At 44.8% G+C, this 16,141-nt stretch overlaps 1 protein-coding gene across 3 annotated transcripts; it reads left to right on the top strand.

Annotated features, from left to right (window-relative positions):
• Nucleotides 1-391: 391 nt before the first annotated feature.
• Nucleotides 392-15,619, top strand: exoc3l1 (exocyst complex component 3-like 1). 3 transcript variants are annotated; one of them, XM_088939116.1, is made up of 13 exons: nucleotides 392-648; nucleotides 4,582-4,742; nucleotides 5,246-5,465; nucleotides 6,168-6,852; nucleotides 7,464-7,581; nucleotides 8,083-8,208; nucleotides 8,385-8,485; nucleotides 9,556-9,666; nucleotides 11,074-11,221; nucleotides 12,607-12,729; nucleotides 13,290-13,445; nucleotides 14,235-14,386; nucleotides 15,058-15,619. In XM_088939116.1, exons 1-13 carry the CDS (start codon nucleotides 615-617, stop codon nucleotides 15,242-15,244), a joined length of 2,322 nt encoding a protein of 773 aa, XP_088795242.1. In that variant the 5' UTR covers nucleotides 392-614; the 3' UTR covers nucleotides 15,245-15,619. The 3 variants fall into 3 exon arrangements, with proteins under 3 accessions (XP_088795242.1, XP_088795244.1, XP_088795245.1); XM_088939118.1 differs by having other exon boundaries at nucleotides 13,293-13,445; XM_088939119.1 differs by lacking the exon at nucleotides 15,058-15,619 and having other exon boundaries at nucleotides 14,194-14,253.
• Nucleotides 15,620-16,141: the final 522 nt, after the last annotated feature.

The raw sequence follows: 16,141 nt of genomic DNA on the forward strand, positions 1-16,141 counted from the left end.
GTGTGAGAAAGAGAGAGAGGTGGGTGGGTCCGCAGTTTTTTAGTTGGCCAGCTGAAGCAGGCACAAACAAATCTTATAAAACACAGACAAAGGATTCTTAAAACACTTCAAAAACTAGGAACAGAGTCAGGAGAGGACTGGACAGAACCTACTGTAACTTCCTGCCGGCTGGAGGACAAATATAAACTCTCTCCTGATGTTCACAGATGGGCATCTGTGTGTCTTCCCTACAGCACTGCACAGCTGATCGTAGGAGCTGCCTGGTCACACAAAAACCCTGACTGACTTAAAAATAGACAACACAGAGATCTCTATGCCACACGCTCAAGGACAAAAAAAAAACAAGAATTTGCACACAAAACTCAGCCCACAACCCTTCCTCCCTCCCCTTCCTGCCATCTGTGCTCTGCACTCTCCAGAGGACTCTCTCTCTCTCTTGCTCTCTCTCTCTCTCGCCCTTCCTGCTTGCCGGGCTCCTCGGAGGATGTGTCTGGAAATCTGGGAGAGGAAGGCTTTCTGTATCTTTCTCGCTGGTCTCTCTGGATGCTGCTGTGGGGTGCAGCCCACCTGGACGTCTTCTGCGCCACTGCTGCAGTCGCTCCCAGCCACGGGGAATGTCGGATGACCATGAGGCAGGCCACACTGAAGGTAACTGCAGGACAAAGTGGGGTTGGGCTGATTTAGTGTTGTTGTTGTTTTTGTTGTTTGTGACAAAAGACTTGTACAGTGCCACTTCAGGGCTTGCTCGTTGTTTGAAGGCATAGAGTTTGTCCCACACAGACCCTGGCTTTTAAGCAGCATCACAGCAAAACTTTGCTTATACAGATCAGTGATAGTGCGTAAGATCGGTGTAGCATCGTAGCTCACACTAGTCTAACTGCTGTTTTGGCTGGATGGGTATCCTTGTGTGTGCGTTACAGTGAATGATTCTCTTTCTGTATCTGCTGATGATGTCGCTAGATGAACTAATTATAGGCGAAAGGCTCTCAAAGTGAAGAGCTCAGCAAACAGTTCCCTGAAGTGCACAATACAGAATCCAGCTCACTCAAATCTTGCCTCTGCGAGGTTAATTCTAAAAAACCTCCCGCCAGGCTGTGAAGGCTTTAAAGGAGCTACAGCCAACATGTTTGTCACTATTAGTTTTGTAGATAGGAACTCAGAGAGGGCCTCCTGAATTCAGAGTACTTACTGTACAAGAAAAGCATGCCAAAATTAGTCCTGACTTTGAAAAGCCTGTTTTGTGAAGTTAAGCATTGATTCAACCAGTGCAATGCAGGAGCACAATGGAACCTTACTTAGAGCAAGGCACCAAGAGCAACAGAACCAAAAATAGCCCACCCCCTCCCATCTGTTCCTCTGTCTATCTACTCACCATTGTGTCCAGGACAGGGTTGTAGGGGAGCCAGAGCTTATCATGGCAAGCAAAGGGCACAAGGCAGGATACACCCTGGATGGGATAGCTAGCTCATCTCGGGGCACAAACAGACCCAAACACAGACATACACACACTCACACCAGGGCCAGTTCTCCCAGACACCAATTAACCTACCAGCATGTTTTTGGACTGTGGGAGGAAACCCATGCGAACAAAGGGAGAACTCCACACAGATACTATAACACTCAGGATCTGAACCCAGGGCACTAGACCTGCCCTCTGCACCACCATGCTGTCCCCCACAGTTTCAAGGTTATACTGTCTGTCAGAAAAGTTTCTAAGGATATACAGTTACAAATGAGAGATGGCCATTCTACCCATTTATTTTGCTTTCAGCAGCTAATTGATCTCAGAATCACCTCCAACCAATTTTTGAAACAAAGCAGGTGGTGGCTTCAACTACATGGTAGTGTAGCTTGTTCCCTTTGTCTAAAGTAGCTCTTCCTTTTCTTAGTTTTCCTAACATTCTCTTTGTCTGGAAGCAAGTACGAAACTAAAACCATTCTTATACCCTTAAAACAAATGGGTACAAATGAGGAGATTTTTACAAAATACCGTTGTGTAAAATAAAGCCATTGAAACTTGATGGTGAACGATGAAGTAGAAGGTTGAAATCTGAACATTTTTGCTTTGTCGCATTTACAAATGAATGTTAAATCAGTAGTCAGTGCTTCAACACATTTCCAACTTTCCTCCAGTTCTATGCAATTTAAAGGAATGGTGCTAAATTAAATGCTCTCATTTCGGTGCCACAGAACTTTATTTTTCAAAGCCATGATTCCCCCCATCTCGACAACTGTGCCTGGGACATCTGGTCTACTGGTTGCTCCACCCTTGCATCAATCTGTTGAACAGTGTTCAAAGTTGCAGGAAGAGAGCCAGTAAAGCCTCATAGCCAGAGCCTTGCCATACTTTATTATTCATTTATTTGCCTAATGGAGGATGAGCCAAGTACATTGTTCAATAGTACAACAGCAGTTGCCGACCTGGGTTCAAACACAAGTCCAGAGCCCTGACCCCTGCTTCGCAGTTTAAAAAAGAAACAGAATTCATATGATTCTTACATAACTGTACAGATCACAAGACAGATCACACTCTTTTTACCAGCATAAGGGTTTTATTGTTCGATTGAGAGACATGGTTTTTTATCTACACTTTTGTTACTGCATTTGGAAAAATCTGGTCAATTTCATCATAGGCTTTGTCAACTCTCTACTAAAACTACCCAAATCGAAGGACACACCTACTACCCCAGCAGGACAGCCCCTGCATTGCATTTATGCTGGAAACCTGTCATTATGGAGTCAAAAGTGGCAATTTTCCAATGACTCTTAAAAAAAAGGCATAGCTGACAATATGAAATCAGATCTCTAAGATCTCAATGGCTTGATCTTCTGAATCAAGGCTCTGATGTTGAAGACTTTCTCCAAAGCTGTGGAGGAGATAATTTTAATTCATACGTGCACTGTAGTACAGGTGCATTGAGAGTAACTTCAAAACAAACTGGAGCTTGGATCAAAAAGGAACATTAAAAGTTTTACAATGTTTATTATGCACTCTCCTTTTGTAAATAGGCCTAAGACAGGCATTGCTCAAACTATTTCTTAAAACTTACCAAGGGAATTGAGAGAGATAGCAGTCAAGGGAAAATGAACCTCCTCAGTTGATGTCTGATCTAAACGCATTTAAAAACTGAGGTCGCTTTCTTATAAATGTTGCTAAATATGGTTGCAGCCAGCAGCTATTTCACCCTGCAATTCACAACTGGCAACCCAGTGAAGCTCAGCAAGTGTGAGCCTGGCTAGTACCTGGATGGGAGACTCCTGGGAAAGCTAAGGTTGCTGCTGGAAGAGGTGTTAGTGGGACCAGTAGGGAGTGCTCACTCTGCAGTCTGTGTGGGTCCTAATGTCCCAGTGTACTGATGGGGACACTATACTGTATAAAGGCGCTGTCCTTTGGCTGAGACATAAAACCGAGGTCCTGATTCTCTGTGATCATTAAAAATCCCAGGGCATTTCTTGAAGAGTAGGGGTGTTACCCCGGCATCCTGGCTAAATTTCCCATTGGCCTTTACTTATTGAGATGCACTTGCTCTAAGGCCATATACTGTAGTAGTGTAGCCCCCACATCAAGGACTGGACTCCTTGTGAGCCTGTTTCTTTGGCTTTATTTTTTGAACCCTTCATTGAATTAATAACTGGTTCATTATTGATGCTTAAAATATTGGCTTCCTTTTAAAACATTTTAACCCAAGTTATTGCATGCAGATCATGCACGTTTGTATGCGGATGTCAGCTGATGGGATGCGGGGTCACAGATAATTCTGTGTTGATCCAGGTGAATACTGAAATAAGTGAAAACTAGAAAAAGAGAGCTCTATTCTGTACACTTGAAGGTGAAAGCCTTCTATTATGTCATGTATGACATTGTAGAAGAGCCTCTAGAGACCGTAGATACTGTAGTGCGTCTCACTCCCCTCATTGGGAGTGCTGTATTGCAGAGCTCTGGGACTGTCTGTGAGCACAGCTGAGAGTCTGGATGTAAAAGCCCCATTAGTGGTTCTGTCAGAATACCCTGCTGAGATTGCATCTGCTCCCCTGCCCTGATGCAGCACTCTCTCACTCTGTCTGTCTGGGCCCTTGTTGGAAATGCTGCCAGTGTACTATTGGGATGCACTGACTGAATGGGCTGCTTTCAAAGTCAGCACCCAGCAGGCTTGTGTGACAAATGAGTCAACCTACAGAACACATTTGCAGCAAAGTACCTCAGTTAGTAAGTCACCTTGAAGCGGCTGAGAGTGAGTGCAATTTGAGCAGCTCGTGTGATTTGTGTGCAGAACTACCGGGATTCTGATATTGTGTCAGAAGAGTCTTCCTCATCATGTCCTTAGCTCCCACAAGTGGCACAAGTATTACACAAGGTGGCTGTAAAGCAAAATATAGGAGCCACCACGTCCAGAGAGAAAATGTGCTTTTTTTCCCCAGAGGAGAGCACTTAGTTTATGCTCTAGAATTTATTTTTAAAGTCGCGCATCTGACTACTTTTTCCAGGAGATGAAGAGGGAGTTTTAGTTAGAAAGCGGCAGGCTGCCAGCTCACTGCTGCTGCTGAAGCTGTGTGTGCGTGCCCGTGCCGTCTCTCCCGCAGGCGAGGTGTGGCCCGAGCTGGAGAAGGCGGAGAAGCTGGCCCGCGGAGCCGCGCTGAAGTGGGCATCGGGAGTGTTCTACCGGCCCGACCAGCTGGAGAGACTGGCGCAGTACCGCAAGAGGGAGACCCAGAGGACCGCCTCCATACAGCTCAGGCTCAAGGTACACAGAGCAGAGACGGTGCATACCCCTATGCAGGACTTTTAATTTAGCTTGCAGAACTTTATCCCTCGGCACTTTAAATTTCAGCTTACATATGGTAACTACGCAGAACATCTGTAGACAGGGGCAACTTCACCTGATGGTCCTTCCAGTCCATTTAGTTTACTGGATTTTACTAACGCAGGATGCTAAATTAATTATCTGACAACTTGCTGGGTTAATATAGCAATGAAGGTACAAAAGATGCTTGGTAATTTCAAGGTCCAGTAATGGAGTTGATTGGAAATGGCCCTGTTGAGTTGCCCTGTTCTATATGATGGCTGGGGAGCAGGAGCTCCTATCCTGGTCCTGAAGGGCTCCTAGATTGTGCTGTAGTTTTAATCCCATCTTACACTCCCTAAGTGTTTCTGAGCAGCCAGGACGTTGTGTGCAAGCGTTAGACGAAGGCGGCTGAGCGGGCCCTCCTTGACCGTGCCTTGGGCTGTTCTCTCCTTGGTGGGCAGTCTGCCGTGCAGTCGTACCTGGAGGGGGTGGGATGGGGGCTGGAGCAGCTGCGGAGCGCCCGGGAGGCAGCACGGGAGGCGGCGCGCGCTCTGGAGGAGGCGCGGGGGGGGTCGAAGGAAAACGCCGAGGGATTCCGCTCCCTGGATCACCTGCGGAAGGTGGCCTTCCGGCACGAGCAGCTGCTGGCCGCCGTCAGTAACCTGCCTCGACTCTGTTCTGGTGAGAAGGCCAGCCGCCTCACAGTAAAACCTTTACACTTCACTTTATAGCACACGTCTGCTTCCTGGAGCCGAGAGACCGTTTCTGTTTGTACAGGAACCAGTTGTTTGAACTGCTAATCGGTTTGGCCAAGTGCAATTTATTTTTTGTTTCCAATTTAATTTGTTTTTATTTAGGGCTTTTTCCCTTGGTCACTAGACTCAGGGTCGTCACCCACCTGAGACTTTACTGATGCTGTCTGGTAAATCTGGTAAATCTTGAGACGAAACCCTGTTTTTTCCCTCTAAGTAACAATGTGCTATGGACCATACCAGATATTCCCTTTAGGATCTGTTCTAAACCCTGAATCAGGAACATTTTCTGCAGTTAGCAACACCTGAACATTAAAACAGTGTACAGTACCTACTGTACATTAGGGCAGTTCGGAAATCGGGCACTTTAAAATGGAAAATATTCATTTCTAAGCTTTATGAGCCCCAAAACAACTGCAAGTCAGAAGTGAAAGGGTGGTGTAGGGAAGCATTCATTAAAGGGATTGTATAAATTGAATTAATTGGCTGTGGTCAGTGATGTGCACGGTACAGAGGACAGACTCGGTGAGGAAACTCAGTCTAGTGGGTGAGTGTGAGACTCTTAATCCTTGGGTGTGAGCGAGACTGAGAAGCACGCAGACTTTCAATGCAATGTCCTTCTCTCTCGCAGTACCAGCAGTGGTCGCAGAAACCCGGCATCTGATCAAGACAAGGCAGCTCCTGGAGGCCCACGCCAGGCTAATGGAAATGGAGAGCTGGCAAAACAGCGTCTTGTGGCAGCTGCAGCGGGTTCGAGGGGGTGCACCGAGTCCAGAGGAGGAGGCCCTGGTCTTGGGTTACTTTGCCGGCGTTAAACAGCTGGGTGAGGCCCTGGCTACGGAGCTGTGGGCGGTGATCGGCAGTGGGCTCTCCCTGGTCCGACAGGACCCCACTCCCTTCGTGTCGGCTGTCCGCATCATCGAGAGGGAGGAGAGCATGGACCAGGCCTTCCTGGAGGAGCGTGCGGCCGGATCCCGTGCGCTCCTGCCCCCCGGGCGGCCCCGGCAGTGGCGCGCACGCTTCTTCGGAGTGATCGAGGAGGCCATCGCCACCCGTTTCCGGGCCACCTACTTGGACATCCGGGGGCCCGGCCTGGCCAGCCACCTGACTGCGCTGCAGAACAGCATCATGAGCGATCTGATCGCGGTCAAGCACTTGCTGGAGCAGTGCTGCCCACCCCACTACCGCATCGCCCACACCTACCTCGTCATGTGCCACAAGTGCTTGTGGACCCACCTCCAGCAGGTCATCAGCTGGGACCTGGACAGCAGTGAGATCTTCACAGTGCTTAAATGGGTGCTGCACATCTACCATGGGTCAGTCCTACTGATCTCCACTGGGTAACATTAGATAGTTAAGCTTTAACATGACTCCAAACCCAGGTCAATTTCAGAGTTGTCCCATATGCACCCCTGCGTGAGTGATAAACATATTAAGCTTCTGCATTAGCTGAAAATCTATCAGACTCCTGTATGATGTGTCCTGCTGAGCTCTTAGATGATTTGGCTTATTGTTGGGTTTATTATTATGTGTTTTCTGTCTGCTACATTTCATACACGGCATTATATGTAATCTAGAATAAACCTTAAAGTAAATAAACAATTACAATTTTATTTTTGTAAGCAGTGGAGCTGCTTATAGAGGACATGGTCATATTTATCAGCAGGACCTACAAACAATAGGATAGGAAATAAATGCCAAGAAAGCCATAATATGTTAGGGACAAACTCAATTTTATTTTGTCATGCCAAAATCAACCCTTGAGGTCATTTATTAGTGCAGCAAAAACATACTTTTTTATTAAAGCAAAACACATTTTTGTCCTCCAAAGTAATAGGACAAGGGGTGTTTACAAATATTGCATAGAGAAATATTACATGAAGAGAAATTGCAGAGCATGATGGACGCCAGGCCCTGTCTGTTGCAGCCCGGAGATGATGGGCCATCCAGACCTCTGCTCAGAGGTGGAGGCTGAAGAATTGAAACCCCTCATATCGCAGGAGGCACTGGAGAAACTTCAGATGAAATACGTCAACACCGTCAGGGTAGGTGTGATCCCCACTGTGAGGAATACCATCAGTTTCTTAACTTTTAATTTTCTGAAACTACCTTCTTCTTTACTTTTATTTTTATTATAGGATATTTCAAAAGAGCTGAAGTTTCAACAGGCTTTGTGCATTTGTTTAGCTAATGGATGGTTCTGTATGTCACAAAAGTGAGTCCAAACCACTGATTTGAGGCTTTGGTGGAATCTTAAGTAAGATACCTTACTATGCATTGGAATCTGGTTTACTTAGAGCAGGTCCTCCATGACAGGAGCTGATCAAGGGTTCGAGACAGGCAGGTACTGTTTAAATTGAGCTGGATGTTAGTCTGTTTTTCATTGTTTTATTAGGTCCTGGACTTGAGATCCTGGGCATTGTAACTGTACCATACTTTGTTTCAGGGGTCCCTTTGACAATATACTGGATGTCATGAGGAAGGTGTGCGTATACTTTGAGTGTTTTGGGGGTTTGATCGAAAATGCATGCATATGTGTGTTGCAGAGCAGTGTGTCAGAGTGGATGCATAAAGCTCTAGAGGTGGAGCTGACAGACTGGCAGAGAGACCAGGAGCCTGAGACAGATCATGAAGGCTTCTATCACACCAGCATGGCCACCATCATCACCCAGGTACAGTACAACCCTCTGACACCCTCTCACAACTATAGCATGGCACGCCATTTTCATCACATAATTATGGAATGGTGCAACACACTTTCAGTTTTTCATGAAACTGAAAACCTGTTAATCAAAGCGCAAGACCAAGCTGAAACATTCTGCTATGCCCTCTGACCTTCGCACTTCAGATGCTGGAGGAAAATGTACGTGTGGCCTTGATGATCAGCGAAGCACTGCGAGACCAGACTATCCTCATGGGCCTCTATGAGATGGAGAGCTTTCTTAACAGGTATTGTGAGTTATAACAACACACCCTCTAAAAATGATATCTTATTACTTACATTGCCTATATACAACCCATTTTTCTATGTTTTCATTTGTAATTACTTTTCAGAATGTTTGAGCAATTGTTTTTCACCTGGACATTGTGTGGTGAAATAAATGCTGATTAAATATATCATGATCTCGGGCTGTTAGGCCACAAAATATGCTATTTTGGAAAGGGTGTGTTGACTTTCTAACGGCACAGCACATCTTGGATTCTAGTTCATCACATTCCATGTTGCTTATGCGCTTTGGTCTGTATTTTTGAATCATAGCTCTTAAACGTGGGTATGCAAGACAATGGCACTAAAGTGTTCATGAAACAATTTTCAAGGAACCCATTTTTTGCCATGTTTGTTCATTTATTTTTTATTATACGCTCACCCAGTTTGAAATTCCCAGTTGTTTAAGACACACAGAGCTACTGAAGCTCAGCCAGTGCGCCCTGCCGCCACTCCCATGTGTCTGTGGGCCATTTATCTTTTAGCATGTTGAGAGCTCCTCACTGCACAGGTACTGCAGGCAGGCAGGACGAGGCACGAGTGTGTCTCTAATGTAGCCACCCTTGTCACATCGGTGTGCAAGAGATGCCCTGACAGACTCAAGCCAGCTCAACTCCAGTGCCACTTGGCTAATTACGTGTCACCAAAATAGGGAAAACTAAAGTCGCACTCGGCCCAACACAAAACTTGGAAGCCAGAGATGATGCTTTTATGCATCACATCCCCATTCACACAGCCTCTGGATTGAGCCTTTCAGGGAGCACAAGTGAAGCTTAGAGAGCACAGCTCAAGGTGTTTCACAGACATTGGTTACAAAACCCTGGAAATGTGTTGTCATTATGATTCACAACCCAAATTGTGAGGAACAGGAAGAAGGATGCAGGTCATGATAGATGAGGGTTTGTGGGCAGAAGCAAGGCTCTGGATGAGAAGCCATGTTCTTGGGGACTCTCACCTCAGAGCAGCTCAGTTGGCTCAGACTGGCAGTATCAAGCGTGGAGCGGATGGGTTAATTAATGTGGTACGTCTGCAGGTTTCAGGAGAGACTGGTGGCCTTTGGGAAGGAGCACCAGAAGGACCGGACAACCCCCAAGTACTACATTCATTACCTGCTGGCAGCCATCAACAACTGCATCATTCTGAAGTGAGGACACTGTGCAAAAACACAAAAATACAGGCGGCACTGTTTTTGTGAGGGAGCCACTGTTTTTGTCAGTGCATTACAGAGAAAGAACTATGATGATCACAATAGTAAAGTGGTGTATGTTGGTCTTTAATCTCTATCACGTAACCACTAGTAAAAACAGTCATAAAAACTATATGCCAGATATGTCCAGCTAAGGTCCTAGAGAGACACAGTCAAGCAGAGGTCTCCTTTACCTCATTAATTTCTAATATGTCATTATCTGCATCTTGCTGAAGGCTTAACTGTTTGTGCCTGTTTTCTAGAGCTCCTCCTTCCTTGTTTGTGGCTCTGCCTACTCTTAAGTATGAGTGTGATGCTACTGGTGTGAAAGTTTAGCAAGTGAGTAATAGGTCTGTGGCATTATGTCTGAATTTGTACAATGGTATGTCTTTGGCTGGTACCAGTGTGGTTCTTAAGATGGTGTGTAGTTGTGTGTAGCAGTGTAGGTGGGTCTTTCAACTTTTCTTTTTACAACATGAAAATGTCTGTGTCTCTCTGGATATGTCTAAGCCCAGTTCTGGTGTGAATCCATATCAATCCTTTATCTTAACGATCCTATTGACTGTCTAGAATAGAATCCATGAAGCCTGATCTGTCAGATTTCAGAAGTTCAGCAGGGCCAAACCTGGTTAGTTTTTCAATCGGAGAAAATAAAGGAAATCTGGTTGCTGTTGGGAGTTGTGCACATAGAATACATATCAGCATATTTCTTTCTGGGCCAGAAATAACACACTTGTGCCAGAGTACTGTAACAGAGGACATTGCCCTGGAGTTTTTCAGTTTAAACATTGGGACGATGTATTGTCTGCATTACATAACTGTAATATGTAAAAAAAACAGTTAAAAATAACATGGGACAACTCATTAGATAGATTAAAATATGTTTCCTGCCTCCCAAGCCTACCCCTAAAGTTTCATCTTTAAAAACAAACTGATCTAAAGCTTAGCTGGTTTTCACAAGTCTATGCCGTGGGTCTTTCTTTGTTATTGTGTCAGCGTTGACTAGACTGTCTTTAGAGTGTACAGTATATGAATGCAACTTTGTCCCTGTTTATGTGTATGGAATGTATCTGAGTTTGTTTGACGGTGCATGTCCCATCAGTTCACATAATAAGTGTAGACTGTTTGTGTAGATGGTTGTATGTGTCCAAGAACGGTTACAGTACGAGCATACTGTACTTTTTGTTCTGTCTATGAAACAGAATAAGCAAGGGACATTCTTCACTGTCAGTGTTCTATAATACAGGAACCCTGAGTGCTGTGTTGGCTCTGTGTCCAGCTTTGTGTTCCCATTACAGTGATCAGGTGAGCTGTACCCACTGTGCTATACTAGCTCTTGCCCAGTGTCAGTGTTTTGTATTACAGGAGTGCTACTGAGAGCCTCCAGCAGCAACGTAGCTCAGCCTCCCCCTGCCTCTCCAGCAGAACCCCTCCCAGCCCTCATGTTGCATTAGAGAAGGCCATCAAGAGAGCCTGTCATCTGGTTATTGATGAGCTGCTCTGGGAAGTGCAGGTAATTTGATGAACAGTAATAGTACACTAATAGTAATAGTAGTAAAGCCTACTATAATAAATGCAATAACTTTTATAAGTAGGACAACATCATAGCATTGTCCTCAGTATACAAAATAAAATAGGATATTCTGTTTTTCACTCAATGGAGGGTAATACAATACCCTTATCTAAACCAAAGATAACCTCATAATCTGTGTTCAAGTAAAATAGTGTTTAAATAGGACCATTACAATACGACTCCAGAATTTCCCTCTTGAAATTAGTTACATAAGTTCACACCATGAGGTAAAGACCACTAAGTCCTACAGAGCTACATAAAGCAGACCACCATTCAATTAAGGGTTTATCTTTTTTGTGGAGGGAAATATCAAGATCAAGAACTGATCAAGAACAGCACAGCCATCATCAGCAAGTTTACTGAAAATAAAGAAGAGGGCAAAGGTGAGGAGAAAGCAGAAGCTTCCTGCTCTCTGATTTAGCACATGGGCAAAAGGGCAGAGCAGCCATTTCCAGTAACACCTACTGTATTTACACATCTACACGTATCATGATCAAATGAAACTCCTGTATCACGGTAACACCTTTTTCCTTCATATCAAACCTAAGCAGCATTTTATCGGGGAAGAATCATCTTATAAATCCCTCAGCAGAAGGCTGAATGACATATTTCCCCAAAGAAGACTGTCAGTGTATCAGAAAACTTAACAATACAATCTGGACTTGACACCTTGACGTGGCCTCTGGAAGAGCAGTCTTGAAGATCCAATCTGGGAAATACTATACACCTTTTCCATCTCCCATTTCCACTGTGCCAGAGCTTCTTCTGCACTGGAAAACATGCAAGAGCTGGAAAACATACAAGAATTGGTCCCTTTTTGTCAAGAATCACACAGGATTGCCTTGTTCAATTTCCACCTGACAACATACTTTGTGGATGTTACTGCCACAGGATTACTGTTCCCTTGTTCACCTGAAATCAAGACCTATTTTTACATCAGCTGTTGACATCAGCAGTTCGCATTGTAGTGTCTGTACCCACTGCAGCAATCCCTGAACTTGCAACTGCAGCCTCACTTTAGACAGGCAGTAGCTGCTTCTCTATGGACTGTGATTAGCAGCGTGGTTTAGTAAATCCAGGGAAGCTGGATTCCTTCACTTTCTTCTTACTGGGGAAAGAAGTAAGCAATGAGTCCAGTTCTTTCCAAGCTTCTCACATTGGCAATGACATACTGTATGAATGTAAGAATGAAAAGAGCAAAAAGAGGTAACAAAAATAATGAACACAGCAGTTGCCAGAAGAAGCTCTGAGCACTAGCTACCATTACAGCACAGAGATAATGATGCTTCATACTACCCTGCTGACTGATGTTTGTGTGTGTGCAGCCTCAGTTTCTGCATGTGCTGTGCCGCTCATGGCTGGGAGACAGTGAGCTAATGGACAGCCTCTGTGGAGCTGTGGAGCAACACTGCAATCTCTACAGCCGTGCCAGAGAGCCCTGTCAAAAGGTGAGATGCTGTGCACTCTTCTTCACTGCTTCTGCACTATGAGATGCCTTTATTCAAACAGTTGTGGAGGTCTGGAGCAAACTGCACAACCATGTTCACATCTATCAGCATTGTGAGCCTTCTTTTCATTATGGTGCCAACTAAGAACGGATGTCGTGTTTGAAGTCCACCCTATAACTGCACCAAATACTTGATTATAGCAGATAATATCAAACTTTCATCTATTAATTGACACAATTGTGTAATGGAGTGGATTGGTGGGTTCTCAGGCTAAGTAGTCCAATAGTGGACCATAGCACTGCATTTGCTACCATTCCTCTTGCTCTCTTTTTGAGTGGACTGGAAGGAGTTTGTAGGTGTCATTTAAAAAAAGGTTTAAATAAGATGTAGGTGGGCCGTTGACAGAAATGTGCTCTCACTGATTTGAAATCTGTCTGATTTTAATTAGCTTTATTGTAGCTATATGTCTCAGCGTGGCTGAAAGTCTGTGGTTTGACAAAGGCCCTGTTGAAAGCTGCAGCAAGCCAGTGCACTTCAATTTCCTCCTATCTCTCCTGCAGCAGCTGGTCACGGAGAGCCAGTGGGCTCTGGTGGTGGAGTACGTGCGTGCCCTCATGCAGAAGAGGATGGTGTGCCGCAGTGCCGAGGAACGTGGACAGCTCGCTGAGAGGATGGTACAGGATGCACAGCAGCTTCAGGAGCTTTTCCTGATCATGGTAGGGGGAAATGCCTGCAGGCAGAGTCAAAATTGTGCCTTTCTGTAGCGATGCCTTACAGAGAATCAGGATGGGAATGCAAAACACAGTAACTGGGGCTCTAGATAAGGTAAGATAAGATCACTTTATTGGCCATATATAATTTCTTGTATTAGGAATGTTGTCTTTTTGCATACATCAGCTTGCTATCCATGAGACACACAGACAGGGAGAGAAGCTTGGGGTCAGAGCGCAGGGTCAGCCATTTATACGGCGCCCCTGGAGCAGTTGGGGTTAATGGCCTTGCTCAGGGGCCCAACGGAGTAGGATTCCTCTGCCAGCCTCAGGATATGAACCGGCAACCTTACAGCCACAGGCGCAGATCCTTTACCACAGAGACACTGCCCCACCCCCCTTTTTTTAATGGTGGCAGAAGTGGGATCATAAGCTCTAGTCTTATTATCAGAGTTGTGGGTTCAAGTCCTAATGTGCATTCTTATGGTGTTTTACCCAACCTAGTCAGTCCACCTGTATAATTGTATTCCAGCATTACAGGAGGGTGCATCTGCAGTGGACTGTGGAGAATCTGGACAAACACCAGATTTGTTCACTGCTACAGAAACTGAGAAAAGGTTCTGACTTTACTTCCTATTTCAGTATTTTCATGATGTCAAAACCTGAGTCCAGTCAGTCTTCTGAATGACAGTGGTGTTTTATTTACCATATAAAAGCTGTGCTTTGTGCGAGTACTCTGTTTCTATCTGTTCAGTGAGGATAGAGGCCGTGATGAGTGTGTGTGTCTGAGCGCAGGCTGGAAACGAAGAAAGTGGAAGCGGTCAGAGGCAGCTGGGTGGAGAGCTGCTGAAAGTGCTCCCGGCGCTGGCAGAGATCGTCCGGCTTAAGGACCCTTCCATGCTGACCCTGGAAGTATCAGGGCTGGTGGCAAAATACCCGGACATCAGGTGCTTATGATTTTTTTGCATATACTGCAAACTTCTCAAGTGCACCTTTGCATTTTCTGTAAGTCTTCCCTGCTGGACTAATGGTTACGCTTAGGATCTTGTTTAGAATTAGAATTTCTTTGGTCCATGGCGTGCATCCATTGTTCTGTGTGTGTGAGATTTGGGGGTTTTTGTTATTTTAGTGTCTTCATTCTTCCAGTTCTTACAGATTCTTTTCTCATTTCATTTCCTTACTCATCTTACTAATCCTAGTTTTAATCTTTCCATCTATATGCTGAGTCATTCTTGCATTCAGAGTTCAAGTCGAACCTCTGTACTGCAGTTGATCAGATGTTGTTCTCTAAGACAAGGGTGTCTCCACATTATTTGGAATGGTTTTCTAAGATCAAAGACTACTGACAACTGATTTTTGCAAGGCTGCTATGCTCCTCTGTTGTGGAGTCGCCTATCAAAAATGTTGGGAAAGTGGCAACCCTAGATGTCTCTAAACATGCATTGAAAATGGAAACATAGAAAGAAGCAAGGATTGATCTAATAATATTTTTTTTCAAAAAGGTTTTAGCTATCAAAATGGAAAGACTAGTCTTCCTCTGTGTCCTGTACCTAGTGGAGTAATAAGAATATGAATTTCAGTTGGCTTGTTTCTGTTTATTTCCCTCCTGCCGACGTAGTGAGGAGCACGTGTCTGTGCTGTTGGATGTCAGGGGAGACGTTCCAAGGGAGGTACGTGGGACAGTCCTGGAGATGCTGGAGACAAGTGCCCCTCCCCTTCCCCCTGGGTACCGCCCAATCTTCACCAACATCCTCGTCCCACCTCCTAGCATGCCCTTCTGCCTGCCCACTGTCAAGTGTGCCTGATAACAGATGGAAGCAGACAGCCATAAAGGGGCACATTAGGAATGAGAAAAGAGGACTGCTGCCATTGCAGAGGTTTCCTTGCGACTCGGTAAGCCAGGGGTGCCGAGGCAGCACCCTAGAAAACTTCGAGTCGAGGGAAAACAGTCAAGATGGGACGTGCATTAAGGACTCTCAGGTGATAATAACAAGATTGAGACATTTAAAGATATTATGCATTCCGCATATACCAAAGACCCTGGAAGCAGCACTGTAGCCCAGGGCATGTGTCTAATGTAAAAAGGCTTTGGAAAGTGTTTTACTCGCATCTCTAAATGGAGCCCTAGGACTTGTTTGATGCTCACCTACTGTATAGTAAAATTAAATCAGAACTATTACAGCATTTTGGTGTTATTCTCTTTACCCATGTTTCTTTAATATGGACAATCTTTGCTTAAAGTGTGTTGAAAGCAAAAGGGCTTATAAAAGTTGAATTAAATCCTATCAGAGCAAGCTGCAAAATGGTGGCCTGTGCAAAGCAAAATGCTTTACATTAATGGTATTGTTTTATCAGAACCGGCAATTCTGGACCACAAACTCCAAAGGGTAATAATTAAGACAAGATGAAATTGGCTTCTACCCTTCTACCCTTCTTTACCCAAATGTTTTGGGCCATACGGTCGTAATTTACCATTTTAATGGCTCTGTTGATTTGATCACAAGCCAATATTTTCCATAATTGTCCTCCATTCAATAATGAAAGACAAACCAGAGGTCACAATTGGAAACAATGTGGAAATACCTCTAAAACTGAGGACAGGTGAAATTTCTTTATGCAAAGGTTTGCTGAAGTGTGTAATAAGCTATCCAGACATGTTAAAACCAATAGTCCTTCAACAAAATGACTGAATTAGTTGCTAC

The sequence above is a fragment of the Atractosteus spatula genome, chromosome 21 (assembly GCF_055471065.1).
Source record: "Atractosteus spatula isolate fAtrSpa1 chromosome 21, fAtrSpa1.hap1, whole genome shotgun sequence".
NCBI classification, from domain to species: Eukaryota; Metazoa; Chordata; class Actinopteri; order Semionotiformes; family Lepisosteidae; genus Atractosteus; species Atractosteus spatula.

Excerpts from the sequence above, each read along its gene's own strand:
- exoc3l1 (XM_088939116.1), top strand. The coding sequence starts at position 615 with ATGTCGGATGACCATGAGGCAGGCCACACTGAAG. Across the intron at positions 9,667-11,073 it reads AACAACTGCATCATTCTGAA|GAGTGCTACTGAGAGCCTCC; the intron begins GTGAGGACACTG and ends TTTGTATTACAG. Across the intron at positions 13,446-14,234 it reads AGGAGCTTTTCCTGATCATG|GCTGGAAACGAAGAAAGTGG; the intron begins GTAGGGGGAAAT and ends GTCTGAGCGCAG.